The sequence below is a fragment of the Cnephaeus nilssonii genome (genome assembly GCF_951640355.1).
Source record: "Cnephaeus nilssonii genome assembly, chromosome: 7".
NCBI classification, from domain to species: domain Eukaryota; kingdom Metazoa; phylum Chordata; class Mammalia; order Chiroptera; family Vespertilionidae; genus Cnephaeus; species Cnephaeus nilssonii.
This window is the reverse complement of record NC_137078.1, coordinates 94,475,143-94,488,465: the sequence shown is the minus strand read 5'-3', so window position 1 is coordinate 94,488,465 and position 13,323 is coordinate 94,475,143. Positions and strand designations below refer to the sequence as shown.

The 13,323-nt window shown below is 45.2% G+C and overlaps 1 protein-coding gene across 1 annotated transcript in view; it reads left to right on the top strand.

Annotated features, from left to right (window-relative positions):
* SPEN (spen family transcriptional repressor) overlaps nt 1–13,323 on the top strand; it is an 86,426-nt gene that overhangs the window by 70,309 nt on the left and 2,794 nt on the right. The window contains exons 9-11 of the mRNA XM_079777530.1: nt 146–259; nt 913–1,013; nt 4,874–13,067. Of these exons, the coding sequence (XP_079633656.1) occupies nt 146–259; nt 913–1,013; nt 4,874–13,067 (8,409 nt within the window). The remainder of the gene's footprint in view (nt 1–145; nt 260–912; nt 1,014–4,873; nt 13,068–13,323) is intronic.

Genomic DNA, 13,323 nt, shown 5'->3' with positions numbered 1-13,323 from the left:
AGTGAGGATTAACAAATAAAATAAGTAAGTAAATAAAATGTATGTAAGTATATTTTATCTTGACAGTGTCCTTGTGACTTTAGGAGTTTGGGACTCATACTACGTCTAGTGGATGAGGCTCTTTTTTGTTGTGTTTTTTTTACAGGTGGTTTTTGACCGCTTAAAAGGCATGGCCCTGATTATCTACAATGAAATTGAATATGCACAAGCAGCTGTAAAAGAGACCAAGGGGAGGAAAATCGGTGGGAATAAAATTAAGGTATGCAGAAGGAAGGTAAACAGAAGCAAAACAAAGTCATATTCAGATCCTGCCCTCTTTTTTTGTTTTAAATGTCTTCTTTTTATTGATTTCAGAGAGAGGAAGGAAAAGGAAGAGATAGAAACATCAATGATGAGAGAGAATCATTGATGATAATTAGATTGAAATAAGTCTTTTCCAAATAATATATCGATTTAAAAAAAAGGTATTGATAGATGATGGATATTATATGCTTTTTAGTGACTCAGAGGCCCAGCTGTGAGTAAAGTTTAAATGTTCTTCCATAGTTTATTTTATATTCTTACTATGCTTCCAGCAAATTTATGCACAACAGAGATTGCTGGATTTAGTTGTTCTGATTATTTAATTGACAACCTAGAATCCTGCTAGGTATCATTTCAGTTTTTCATTTTGCTTATCCCGCTCCTTCTAGAACCTTATTATTCTTTATCAAGATTTATGTAGAATTTGAGAGATTTCAGAATAACAAAATACAGTTTGTTATGAGGGCTATTTCACTTAATTAAGAAAGATTGCTCTTTCTTGAAATAGTCTTGAGGACTATTTTGGGAAGAATTTAAAAATTTGGTAACACTTTTCATTTTTTAAATCTGAAACTTGCAGCATATACCTGCTGTTCTTTTTTCTTTAAGGTGGATTTTGCAAATCGGGAAAGTCAGCTGGCATTTTATCACTGTATGGAAAAATCTGGTCAAGATATCAGAGACTTTTATGAAATGTTAATGGAAAGAAGGTATGTTTTTTAAAGTTATCAGCATAGCTTGATTTTTAAAAATTTTAATACATAAAATTTAGATGGGATTAAATTTTATTTTTCATCTCTTATTTCTACTCTTATTCCAAGAAACCTTTTTCCTTCATACAGAAATGGGTTTATTTTTATGAATCCCGTTTTCATGTGGCTCATGGGAGTTGGGTAACCTATCTGTATTTCTCACTGACTACTCCTACCTTTTGCCACATTAGTATAGATCATCCTGCTGTATAGTTTTGAATTACATATAACAACATATTGAAGTACATTATAAATTATTAAATGCCCTGTATATTTAGAAATGAGAACATCCAGGTTGTCGACATACATGTGCTTATACAATTAATTTAAAAAAAAAAACTTTCAAAAGACTAAAGAGCTTTGTTTTAAATTCATATCTCTTAAATTATTTGTGAGTCAGTAATCTAAAATATATATAAACTAGAAGCCCAGTGCATGATTTAATCATGCACGTGTAAGCTGTCTGTCCGCTGGTCGGCAGCTCTGAAGTCCCTGGGCCCCTAGGGTGAGGCGGGGCGGGGCGTGGTCCTCCTGCGGCCGGAGCCCAGGCTGGGGTCTTGCCTTTGCCTCCCGCCCAGGAAGGCTGGGGCTGCCGCCACGTGCTCCTGCGGCCCAACTGCCGCCAGACTCCTCCCCGGGGAGCCGCCTCCGCCTCCAAACCTCCAAAACGCCAGCTCGCTGCCCCAGAGGCCTGTCTGTGCTGCAGCACAGCCATGGCGCAGACGCTGAGCTCGCGTCTCCGCTGGCAACGCGAGCTCAGTGTCCTGCCGGCCCAATCACCACCCCAGCCACCCCAAGTCCCGCCCCCTGTGTCTCCCACTGGCCCAATCATGGGCGTAGCGGAGTGATGGTAATTTAAATATTACCTTTTTATTATGTAAGATTGCTAACTTTAGCAATGTAAAAAATAAACCTTATTTCTCTCGTTAATTTTTTCAATCAATCATGGTATGTAGTTTTTGGTATTTTTTTCTGCTGCTTGTACGAACCAATACAGTTCAGAATAATTTAAGATCTTACTGTTTGAATCATGTTATTCCTGTTAGCTTAAAACTGCCCCCAAACGGATGATTCTTTTTTAGACTGACTGAATATATTAAAATATCCTAACGTAATGTCACCACATTCAATAGCTGATCATGTTTGAAATTGGAAGCTATCATCCATATGATCAAGCTGGTTGTCCAAACATGTCTATGAGATTAAGTCTTCTGGAATGTTACCACTAGATCTCCACCCCTATACATGTGTTAGACAAAAGGCTATGTGTGAAAAATGTCTTTAGACATTCTAGTTTAAGTATAAAAGGCTCTTTGACAAGAATGAGCCAAATCCTGATCAAGTGGCTAAAAACCTGTTGAATGCATTCTTTTTTTACTGTCTCTTGTCACTTCATTATTATTTAAATCATAGAAGGTATATATTTCTTTGAGTCATTTCCATGTGGAATATTGTGTAGTGGTCATTGAATAACTTGGAAAGTATTTCTTTTTTAAAATATATTTCTTTTGATTTCAGAGAGAAGGGAGAGGGAAAGAGAGAAACATCAATGATGAAAGGGAATCATTGATTGGTTGCCTCCTGCATTCCCCCTACTGGGGATCGAGCCTGCAATTCTAGCATGTGCCCTGACCAGAAATCGAACCGTGACCTCCTGGTTCATAGGTTGATGCTCCACCACTGAGTCACACCAGCCAGGCAACTTGGAAGGTTTTTAATCCTCACCCTAGGATATGTTTTTTTATTGGTTTTGTAGAGAGAGAGAAACATTGGTGTGAGAGAGAAACATTGATCGGTTGCCTCTTGTATGTGCCCCAACCAGGGATCAAACCTGCAACCTAGGTATGTGCAATTTTTTTGGTATATGGAACAATGCTCCAACCAACTGAACCACCCAGGTGGGGCCTTAACTTGGAAAGCTTTTAAATGCAAAATGTCTCCCACAGCCAAATTCCCAAAAGTTCAACCTTCTGCATGCCCTCTACCGGGGATTGAGTCCTCCACCTGGGCATATGCCCTGACCTGGAATTGAACCCATCACCTTCAGGGGCAAGGGACCATGCCCAACCAACTGAGCCACACCAGCCAGGGCAAAGCTTAACCTTCTTGATGGTTTTTCACTAGTAGTTTGGAATCTACATTCCAAAAGATAAAAAATCAACAGTCCTCCAGAACCTTAGTGTTGATACAACGCTTTTCTTTGTCAGGTGTGTGTGTGTGTGTGTGTGTGTGTGTGTGTGTGTGTGTGTGTGTGTGTGTGAGAGAGAGAGAGAGAGAGAGAGAGAGAGAGAGAGAGAGAGAGAGAGAGAGAGAGAAAACGCATAGGCACACACGCATGTATACATATGCAAGAGAATGTATGTATATGTAGAAACAGAGAAAAGTTTTTTATCCTGGCTCAGTTTGCAGTTATCATTAATACTTTAAGTTCTAACAGGGATTCTTACCCATAATTGAGTGGAAAGTGTTGGTGGTCTACTGGTACCTAACACACAAAAAAATCCATTAAGATCCTCTGTGTGTATATTAAATATTTTTCAAAGAACAGTATCTTTTGAGGTTGGATAATATTGTGTGGATGTTAATTTTTATTTTATTTTTAAAATATATTTTTATTGATTATAGAGAGGAAGGGAGAGGGAAAAGAGAGATAGAAACATCAATGATGAAAACCACTGATAGGCTGCCTCCTGCATGCCCCCCACTATGGATCGAGCCCATAACCCGGGCATGTGCCCTTGACCCGAATCGAACCCGAGTCCCTTCAGTCTGCTAGCTGACACTCTATCCACTGAGCCAAACCAGCTAGGACTGGATGTTAATTTTTATATATTACTACTTAAATTCACTTATTTTACTGATGATCTGATTCCAGCTTTTTTCTTTGATTCTTACCCATGGTTATTTAATCCCTGTTGAATGGAGTTTATAGTATCTACCAAAGTAGGAAATGGGAGGGTGTGGGACTTCACTGTGAACTAGTTTTGCCTCATTTGGTTTCAGATGGTAGTGCTTATGGAAAATTAGAAGTCAAGAAAAGTAGTCCACAGGTGGAGGATGCTTGAGTAGAACTTAGTGGTCTGCTTTTGCCATAGAGCTGAAGGTAGTCATCTCACTGAATAGTTGATGCATGAAATGAAAAAAATGCTTTACCTCTAATGATAGTTCAGCTCAGGAATGCAAATGACGTCCCATTTGCATAAGGGCTTGCAGTTTAAAATAGTATTTCATTTATTCCATCAAATACTATGTCAAAAACATAATGTATTTGTTTCTCAAGTTGTGGTAGGAATATCTTTTGGCAGAAAAGTAATTATAAAAGACTTAGAAATCTGGGGACGTGATACCCCTTAATGCTGGTGCTTATTAAAAGCCACAGTACCAAATACTAAAGGAGTAAAATGGGTTGAACTACTGCTATTCAATAGAAATATAATGTAAGCTACATCTGTGGTTTTAAATTTTCTAATAGCCACATTAAAAAGTAAAAAGTGAATTTTTATTTAACTCAGTATATCTAAAATATCATTTCAACATATAATCAAGTTAAAAATTACTGAAGTATCTTTTTTTTTTTTTTAAGCTAAATCTACCAATTCCAGTGTATATTTTACACTCCCATGTCAATTCAGGCTAGCCACATTCCAAGTTCTCAGTAGTCAGATGTGGCTAGTGCCTACAGTATTGGACATTCCAGGTCTAACGACTAAATAATGGCAAAGATTTTTAGAAGCATTTTTGTATTCTTATATGTATGATTTAATGTATAAATGACAAGGAAACAAAAGAATGAAATATTTTTTGTTTGTTTTTGCCAGAGAGGAACGAAGGGGATCTTATGATTATAGCCAAGATCGCACATATTATGAGAATGTTCGTACTCCAGGCACATATGCTGAGGACTCTAGACGGGACTATCCAGCTCGAGGGAGAGAATTTTATTCAGAATGGGAAACTTACCAAGGAGACTATTATGAATCTCGATATTATGATGATCCTCGGGAATACAGGGATTACAGAAGTGATCCTTATGAACAAGATATTCGGGAATACAGTTACAGGCAACGGGAACGAGAAAGAGAACGTGAAAGATTTGACCCTGACCGGGACAGAGACCATGAGAGGAGGCCAATTGAACGCAGTCAGAGTCCGGTGCACCTGCGGCGCCCACAGAGTCCTGGAACATCTCCCTCGCAGTCAGAGAGATTACCAAGTGATTCGGAGAGGAGGGTTTATAGCCGGTCCTCAGACCGGAGTGGAAGCTGTAGCTCACTTTCCCCTCCAAGATACGATAAACTTGACAAACCTCGTTTGGAACGCTATACAAAAAATGATAAGACAGATAAAGAACGAACTTTTGATCCTGAGAGAGTGGAAAGAGAGAGACGCTTAATAAGGAAGGAGAAAGTGGAAAAGGACAAAACTGACAAGCAGAAACGAAAAGGAAAAGTTCATTCCCCTAGTTCCCAGTCTTCAGAAACAGACCAAGAAAATGAAAGAGAACAGAGCCCTGAAAAATCAAGGAGTTTTAGTAAACTGAGCAGAGAGAAAGCTGACAAAGAAGGAATAGCAAAAAACCGCTTAGAACTCATGCCTTGTGTGGTTTTGACTCGAGTGAAAGAAAAAGAGGGGAAGGTGATTGACCACACTCCATTGGAAAAGCTGAAAGCCAAGCTTGATAATGACACTGTTAAGTCTTCTGCCGTAGATCAGAAACTGCAAGTTTCTCACATGGAGCCTGCAAAATCTGACTTATCTAAACTGGAATCTGTCAGAATGAAAGTGCCAAAGGAAAAGGCACTTTCAAGCCACATAGAAGTGGTAGATAAGGAATGCAGGCTTAAAACCAGGAAGCACCTAAAACCAGAGCAGTCTGCTGATGGGGTAAGTGCTGTGGATTTGGAGAAGCTGGAAGCAAGGAAAAGGCGTTTTGCAGATTCCAATTTGAAAGCAGAAAGGCAAAAATCAGAAGTCAAGAAAAGTAGTCCAGAGATGGAGGATGCTCGGGTACTTTTAAAAAAGCAGCCTGACATGCCATCTAAAGATGTCATTCTGCTGAGGGAAGGAGAGTCTGAGAGAAAGCCCATGAGGAAAGAAATTCTTAAAAGAGACTCTAAAAAGATCAAACTAGACAGACTTAATGCTGTTCCCAGCCCCAAAGACTGTCAGGAACTTGTCAGTATTTCTGTTGGGACTGGCTCAAGACCCATCTCAGACCTGCAAGCAAGGCTGGCAGAACCAGTAGGTGAATCTGCGGAAAACCAAGAAATCCAGTCAAAAAAACCTACTCCCTCCAAACCACAGCTCAAACAGCTGCAGTTATTAGATGAGCAAGGACCAGAGAGAGAAGATATTAGGAAAAACTATTGCAGTCTTCGTGATGAAGCACTTGAATGTAAATCAGGCCAAGAGAAACCACATTCAGTAAATACTGAAGAAAAAATTGGCATTGATATTGATTACACGCAGAGTTACCGAAAACAAATGGAGCAGAGTCGTAGAAAACAGCAGATGGAGATGGAAATAGCCAAGTCTGAGAAGTTTGGCAGTCCTAAAAAAGATGTAGATGACTATGAAAGGCGTAGTCTTGTTCATGAGGTAGGTAAACCCCCTCAAGATGTCACTGATGACTCTCCTCCCAGCAAAAAGAAAAGGATGGATCATGTTGATTTTGATATCTGCACCAAGAGAGAGAGGAATTACAGAAGTTCACGCCAAATCAGTGAAGATTCTGAAAGGACTGGTTGTTCTCCCAGTATCCGACATGGTTCCTTGCATGAGGAAGATGACCCCATAGGCTCTCCTAGGCTAATGTCAGTAAAAGGATCTCCTAAAGTAGATGAAAAGGGACTTCCTTATTCTAATATGACAGTCAGAGAAGAATCCTTAAAATTTAATCCTTACGATTCCAGCAAGAGAGAACAGATGGCAGACATGGCCAAAATAAAACTAACTGTCTTGAATTCTGAAGATGAACTAAATCAGTGGGACTCTCAAATGAAGCAAGATGCCAGCAGATTTGATGTGAGTTTCCCAAACAGCATAATTAAGAGGGACAGCCTTCGAAAGAGGTCTGTACGTGACTTGGAACCTGGTGAGGTGCCTTCTGATTCTGATGAAGATGTTGAACACAAATCCCACTCACCCAGAGCATCAGCTTTATATGAAAGTTCTCGATTATCTTTTTTATTGAGGGATAGAGAAGACAAACTACGGGAGCGAGATGAAAGACTCTCTAGTTCCTTAGAAAGGAACAAATTTTATTCTTTTGCATTGGATAAGACAATCACTCCAGACACTAAGGCTTTGCTTGAAAGAGCTAAATCCCTCTCTTCATCTCGAGAAGAAAATTGGTCCTTTCTCGATTGGGACTCTCGATTTGCTAATTTTCGAAACAACAAAGATAAAGAAAAAGTTGACTCTGCTCCAAGACCTATTCCATCTTGGTACATGAAAAAGAAGAAAATTCGGACTGATTCAGAAGGAAAAATTGATGATAAAAAAGATGATCATAAAGAAGAAGAACAGGAAAGGCAAGAATTATTTGCTTCTCGTTTTTTACACAGCTCAATCTTTGAACAAGATTCTAAGCGCTTGCAGCACCTAGAGAGAAAAGATGAGGAATCTGACTTCATTTCTGGTAGGTTATATGGGAGGCAGACATCTGATGGAGTGAACAGCACAACTGATTTGATTCAAGAGCCAGTAGTTCTTTTCCATAGCAAATTTATGGAACTCACACGAATGCAACAGAAAGAAAAAGAAAAAGAACAAAAACCTAAAGAGGCTGAGAAACAGGAAGATACAGAGGATCATCCGAAGACCCCAGAATCTGCTTCTGAGAATAAAGAGTCAGAACTGAAAACCCCATCTTCTATTGGGCCTCCTTGTGTCACTGTTTTAACTCCAGCGTCGGCATCATTACCACTGGAGAAGACAGCCGGTGATAAAACAGGAGAGCTGCTTTCGGTGACAGAAGAGAAGACCATGGAGCCAGCCTCTGTCTCAGAAGAAGCAAAACCTGCATCTGAACTGGCTCCCCTTGCTGTGGAACAACCTGAACAGGCAGACTTGCCCCCAGGAGTGGATGCCGAGAAGGATGCTGCCGGGACTCCTTTAGCTGTTGGAGAAAGTTCATCAGTTGACCAGCTGCCTTATCTGGATGCCAAGCCTCCAACTCCTGGGGCCTCATTTTCCCATGTAGAGATCAGTGGGGACCCAGAACCTGAAAATACCCAACCACTTTCAAAACTGACTCAGAAGCCTAAGGAAGCTGATGAGCCAAAAGTGGATAAGCCAGACCCAGATGCTAGTGTTGAGCCCATTGCAAATCAGAAAGCTGAAGTTGTTGCTGAGGTTCAGCCTCAAGCTTCCGAAGGTGTAGAGGTTGATCCTCCAGTTGCTACAAAAGATAAAAAGCCAAATAAAAGTAAACGTTCCAAGACCCCCATGCAGGCAGCTGCAGCAAGTATTGTGGAGAAGCCCGTCACAAGGAAGAGTGAGAGGATAGACCGGGAAAAACTCAAGCGGTCCAATTCTCCTCGGGGAGAAGCCCAGAAGCTCTTAGAGTTGAAGATGGAGGCCGAAAAGATTACAAGGGCTGCCTCTAAAAACTCAGCCACGGACACTGAACACCCTGAGCCAAGTTTGCCCCTCAGCCGAACCAGGCGCCGGAATGTAAGGAGTGTCTATGCAACCATGGGTGACCACGAAAGCCGCTCTCCAATCAAGGAGCCCATCGAGCAACCGAGAGTGACCAGAAAGAGACTGGAGCGGGAGCTTCAGGAGGCCGTGGCCGTTCCTACTACCCCTCGGAGGGGAAGGCCTCCAAAAACACGCCGTCGAGCTGAAGAAGAAGATGAGACCGAGGTGAAAGAGCCAGTTGAAACACTTAAACCAGCTGAGGGATGGAGATCCCCACGGTCCCAAAAATCAGTAGCTGCTAGTGGCCCACATGCGAAAAGGGGGAAAAATGAACCTAAAGTTGATGTTGAACGTCCTGAGACCACCACTGAGGTGAGCCCCCAAGTAAATGTGAAAGAAAATAATACAAAATCTAAGACTGATAAAGAAGCAGCAGGAAGTGAACCAAAAAGAGACAAAAAGGAAATGGGCACAGACAGAAACCCCCCTGAAACCCCCCCAGTTGAAGTGGTAGAGAAAAAAACACCCCCTGAAAAAAATTCCAAGTCAAAGAGAGGAAGATCTCGAAACGCTAGGTCAGCAGTGGACAAATCTGCAAATCTGAAAACCGCGGATGCCAGTGTTAGTCCCACTGTGGCTCTGGGCCCTGCAGCGCTGGCTGTGGAGAAAGAAGCTGGGGTTGTGGCAGTCTCCCCAGAAAAGAGCAGGACTCCACCAAAGGAGGGCCTTTCATCCCAGGTGAACAGTGATCCAGCTGGTCCCGACAAGGAGCCAGAGAAGGAAGACCTGTCTGCCTCTAAGGTGTCCCCAGAAGCAAACCAGTTAGCCAAGCAGATGGAGCTTGAGCAGGCCGTGGAGAACATCGAAAAGCTCACTGAAACCTCTGCCTCAGCGGCTTTCAAGGCAGCAGCCACAGATGCACCAGAGGGCCTTTCCACAGAGGACAGGGACAAGCCTGCACACCAAGCGAGTGAAACAGAACTGGCTGCGGCCATTGGCTCCATCATCAATGATATTTCTGGGGAGCCAGAAAACTTCCCAGCACCTCCACCTTACCCTGCAGAATCTCAGACAGATCTGCAGCCCCATTCACAAGGGCTGCAGACACCTGAGGAGGGAATGGAGCCTGAGACCAATGAGGCTGTGTCTGGCATCTTGGAGACTGAGGCTACTACAGAATCTTCTGGCCCACCAGTCAGTGCCCCTAACCCCTCAGCAGGCCCAGCAGATACCAAGGAAGCTGGAGGGAACAGCAGCGAAACCTCCCACCCAGTGCTGGAAACTAAGGGATCAAAAGAAGCTGAAGTGGCTCTCCCTCGGAAAGACAAAGGGCGCCATAAAACAACTAGATCACGCCGCAAACGGAATACAAACAAGAAAACGGGGGCTACTGCAGAGACCCGTGTCTCACAACCCAACCAAGTTCAAAGCAATAATCCTGCCACAAATGAGGGGACAATGGTACAACCCCCAGAAACTCCACAAGAAGAAAAGCAGAGTGAAAAACCCCAGGTCACTCCTCCGGAGACATGTGCTTCTGACCCAAGCGAGACTCCATCCAGGGAAAATTTGTCCCAAGAAACCAGTGTTGAAGAAAAGACTCCAACCAAAAGGACTGTGCTCCCAGACCCTCTCCCTCCCTCACAGCCAGTATTGGTGGACAATGAGCCCCAAGCCAGGTTCAAGGTGCATTCCATCATTGAAAGTGATCCAGTGACCCCACCCAGTGATTCAAGCATACCTACCCCCACAATTCCTTCTGTAACTCCAGCAAAGCTCCCACCCCCAATGACCTCTGGGGGGACTCCACACCAGAGTCCCCCTCCTAAGGTGACAGAGTGGATCACAAGACAGGAGGAACCTCTGGCTCAGTCCACCCCATCTCCAGCTCTTCCCCCAGACACAAAAGCCTCTGACATTGACACCAGCTCTAGTACGCTGAGAAAGATTCTCATGGACCCCAAATATGTATCTGCCACAGGCATCACTTCCACGAGTGTCACTGCTGCCATTGCAGAGCCTGTCAGTGCCGCCCCTTGTCTGCATGAGACACCAACCCCTCCAGCTGAACCTAAACAGCCTCTTTTAGAAGAAAAACCAGGAGCTCCAGTAACTAGTGCCTCTGACACACAGGCCTCAGAGGTTCCAGTAGCCACTGACAAAGAAAAGGTGGCTCCAGTTATTGCTCCCAAAATTACTTCTGTTATTAGCCGGATGCCTGTCAGCATTGATTTGGAGAATTCGCAAAAGATAACTCTGGCAAAACCGGCTCCTCAAACCCTGACTGGCCTGGTGAGCGCCCTGACCGGCCTGGTAAATGTCTCCTTGGTCCCAGTGAATGCACTGACTGGCCCAGTGAATGCCCTGAAAGGCCCCGTGAAGGGCTCAGTGACGACACTGAAAGGTTTGGTGAACACTCCTGCTGGCCCCGTCAACGTCCTAAAGGGGCCAGTAAATGTTCTGACAGGGCCAGTGAACGTTCTCACCACTCCGGTGAATGCTACTGTGGGCACAGTGAACACTGCCACAGGCGTGGTGAATGCAGCTTCGGCTGCAGTGAGCGCTACAGCGGCTGCAGTGAGTGCTTCAGCGGGTACAGTGACAGTCACAGCAGGTGCAGTGACTGCTGCATCTGGTGTTGTGACTGCCACAACAACAGGTGCATTGACTGTGGCGGGTGCAGTGATTGCACCACCAGCAAAGTGCAAGCAGAGATCAAGCACTAATGAAAACAGTCGGTTCCACCCAGGGTCTATGTCCGTGATTGACGAGCGTCCAGCAGACTCAGGCTCTGGAGCTGGGCTGCGTGTGAACACTTCTGAAGGAGTTGTGCTCCTGAGCTATTCGGGGCAGAAGACTGAAGGCCCACAGCGGATCAGCGCGAAGATTAGCCAGATTCCCCCAGCGAGTGCCATGGACATTGAATTTCAACAGTCGGTATCCAAGTCCCAGGTCAAACCTGATTCTGTTACACCATCACAGCCACCACCCAAAGGCCCTCAAACTCCTTCAGGCTATGCAAATGTGGCCACCCACTCTACTCTAGTGCTAACTGCCCAGACATATAATGCATCTCCGGTGATTTCATCTGTTAAAGCAGACCGTCCTTCCTTGGAGAAGCCTGAGCCCCTTCACCTCTCTGTGTCCACACCTGTCACGCAGGGTGGCACAGTGAAGGTTCTCACCCAGGGCATAAACACATCCCCAGTGCTGGTTCACAACCAGTTGGTTCTCACCCCCAGCATAGTTACCACTAATAAAAAGCTTGCTGACCCCGTCACTCTCAAAATAGAGACTAAGGTCCTTCAGCCGGCTAACCTGGGGTCTGCTCTCACTCCCCACCACCCTCCTGCTCTGCCCAGCAAACTGCCTGCAGAAGCAAACCACATCACCTCAGGGCCCAGCACCCCAACAGATCGAACTGTCTCCCATTTGGCAACCACAAAGCCAGACGCGCATTCTCCTCGACCCAGTGGGCCTGCTCCATCTCTTTTCCCAAGGGCATGCCACCCCAGCAGGACCACATCCACTGCGCTGTCCACTAATGCCACAGTCATGCTGGCTGCAGGCATTCCTGTGCCTCAGTTCATCTCCAGCATACACCCAGAGCAGTCTGTCATCATGCCACCCCACAGCATCACCCAGACTGTCTCCCTTAGTCATCTGTCCCAGGGTGAAGTGAGAATGAACACGCCCACACTGCCTAGCATCACCTACAGCATCCGGCCAGAGGCACTTCACTCACCTCGGGCCCCTCTGCAACCCCAGCAAATAGAGGTCAGGGCCCCACAGCGGGCAGGCACGCCCCAGCCAGCCACAGCTGGTGTGTCCTCCCTGGCCTCCCAACACGCTCCAGAGGAAGAAGTGCATTATCACCTCCCTGTTGCTCGAGCCGCAGCCCCTGTGCAGTCGGAAGTACTGGTCATGCAGTCAGAGTACCGACTGCACCCATACACTGTGCCCCGGGACGTGAGGATCATGGTGCACCCTCATGTGACAGCAGTCAGTGAGCAGCCCCGGGCAGCAGACGGTATAGTGAAGGTTTCACCAGCCAGCAAGGCCCCTCAGCAGCCAGGGAAAGAAGCTGCCAAGATGACAGATGCCAAAGCAGCCCCTGCCCCTGCCCCTCACAGCGAGGCCCGAATCCTTACAGTCACCCCCAGCAACCAGCTCCAGGGGCTGCCTCTGAGCCCGCCTGTGGTGGTGACCCATGGGGTGCAGATCGTACACTCCAGTGGCGGGGAGCTGTTTCAGGAGTACAGGTGCGGGGATATCCGCACCTACCACGGCCCGGCTCAGCTCACTCACACTCAGTTTCCTGCCACTGCCTCCATTGGCCTGCCTTCCCGGACCAAGGTTCCCACTCAGGTGAGAGCACTACAAATCAGCCTGCTAGTGCAAATAGTGATTGAGGTGCCAGTGTGGTTCCTAAAGTGTGTCATTCTTTTCGTGGGTTTAAAGAGAAACTACCTAAATTTCAGAGATCAGATCACAGCACAGAGCTTAAGGACATGGGAAGGAGCTCTTGGTCGGGAGGGAGGGAACATGTTACCTCCTCTTACCAGAACCCTCAATCTTGAGTCCCAGAATGCATCACCAACTGGTTAAAGTGCCTCCCCCCCCC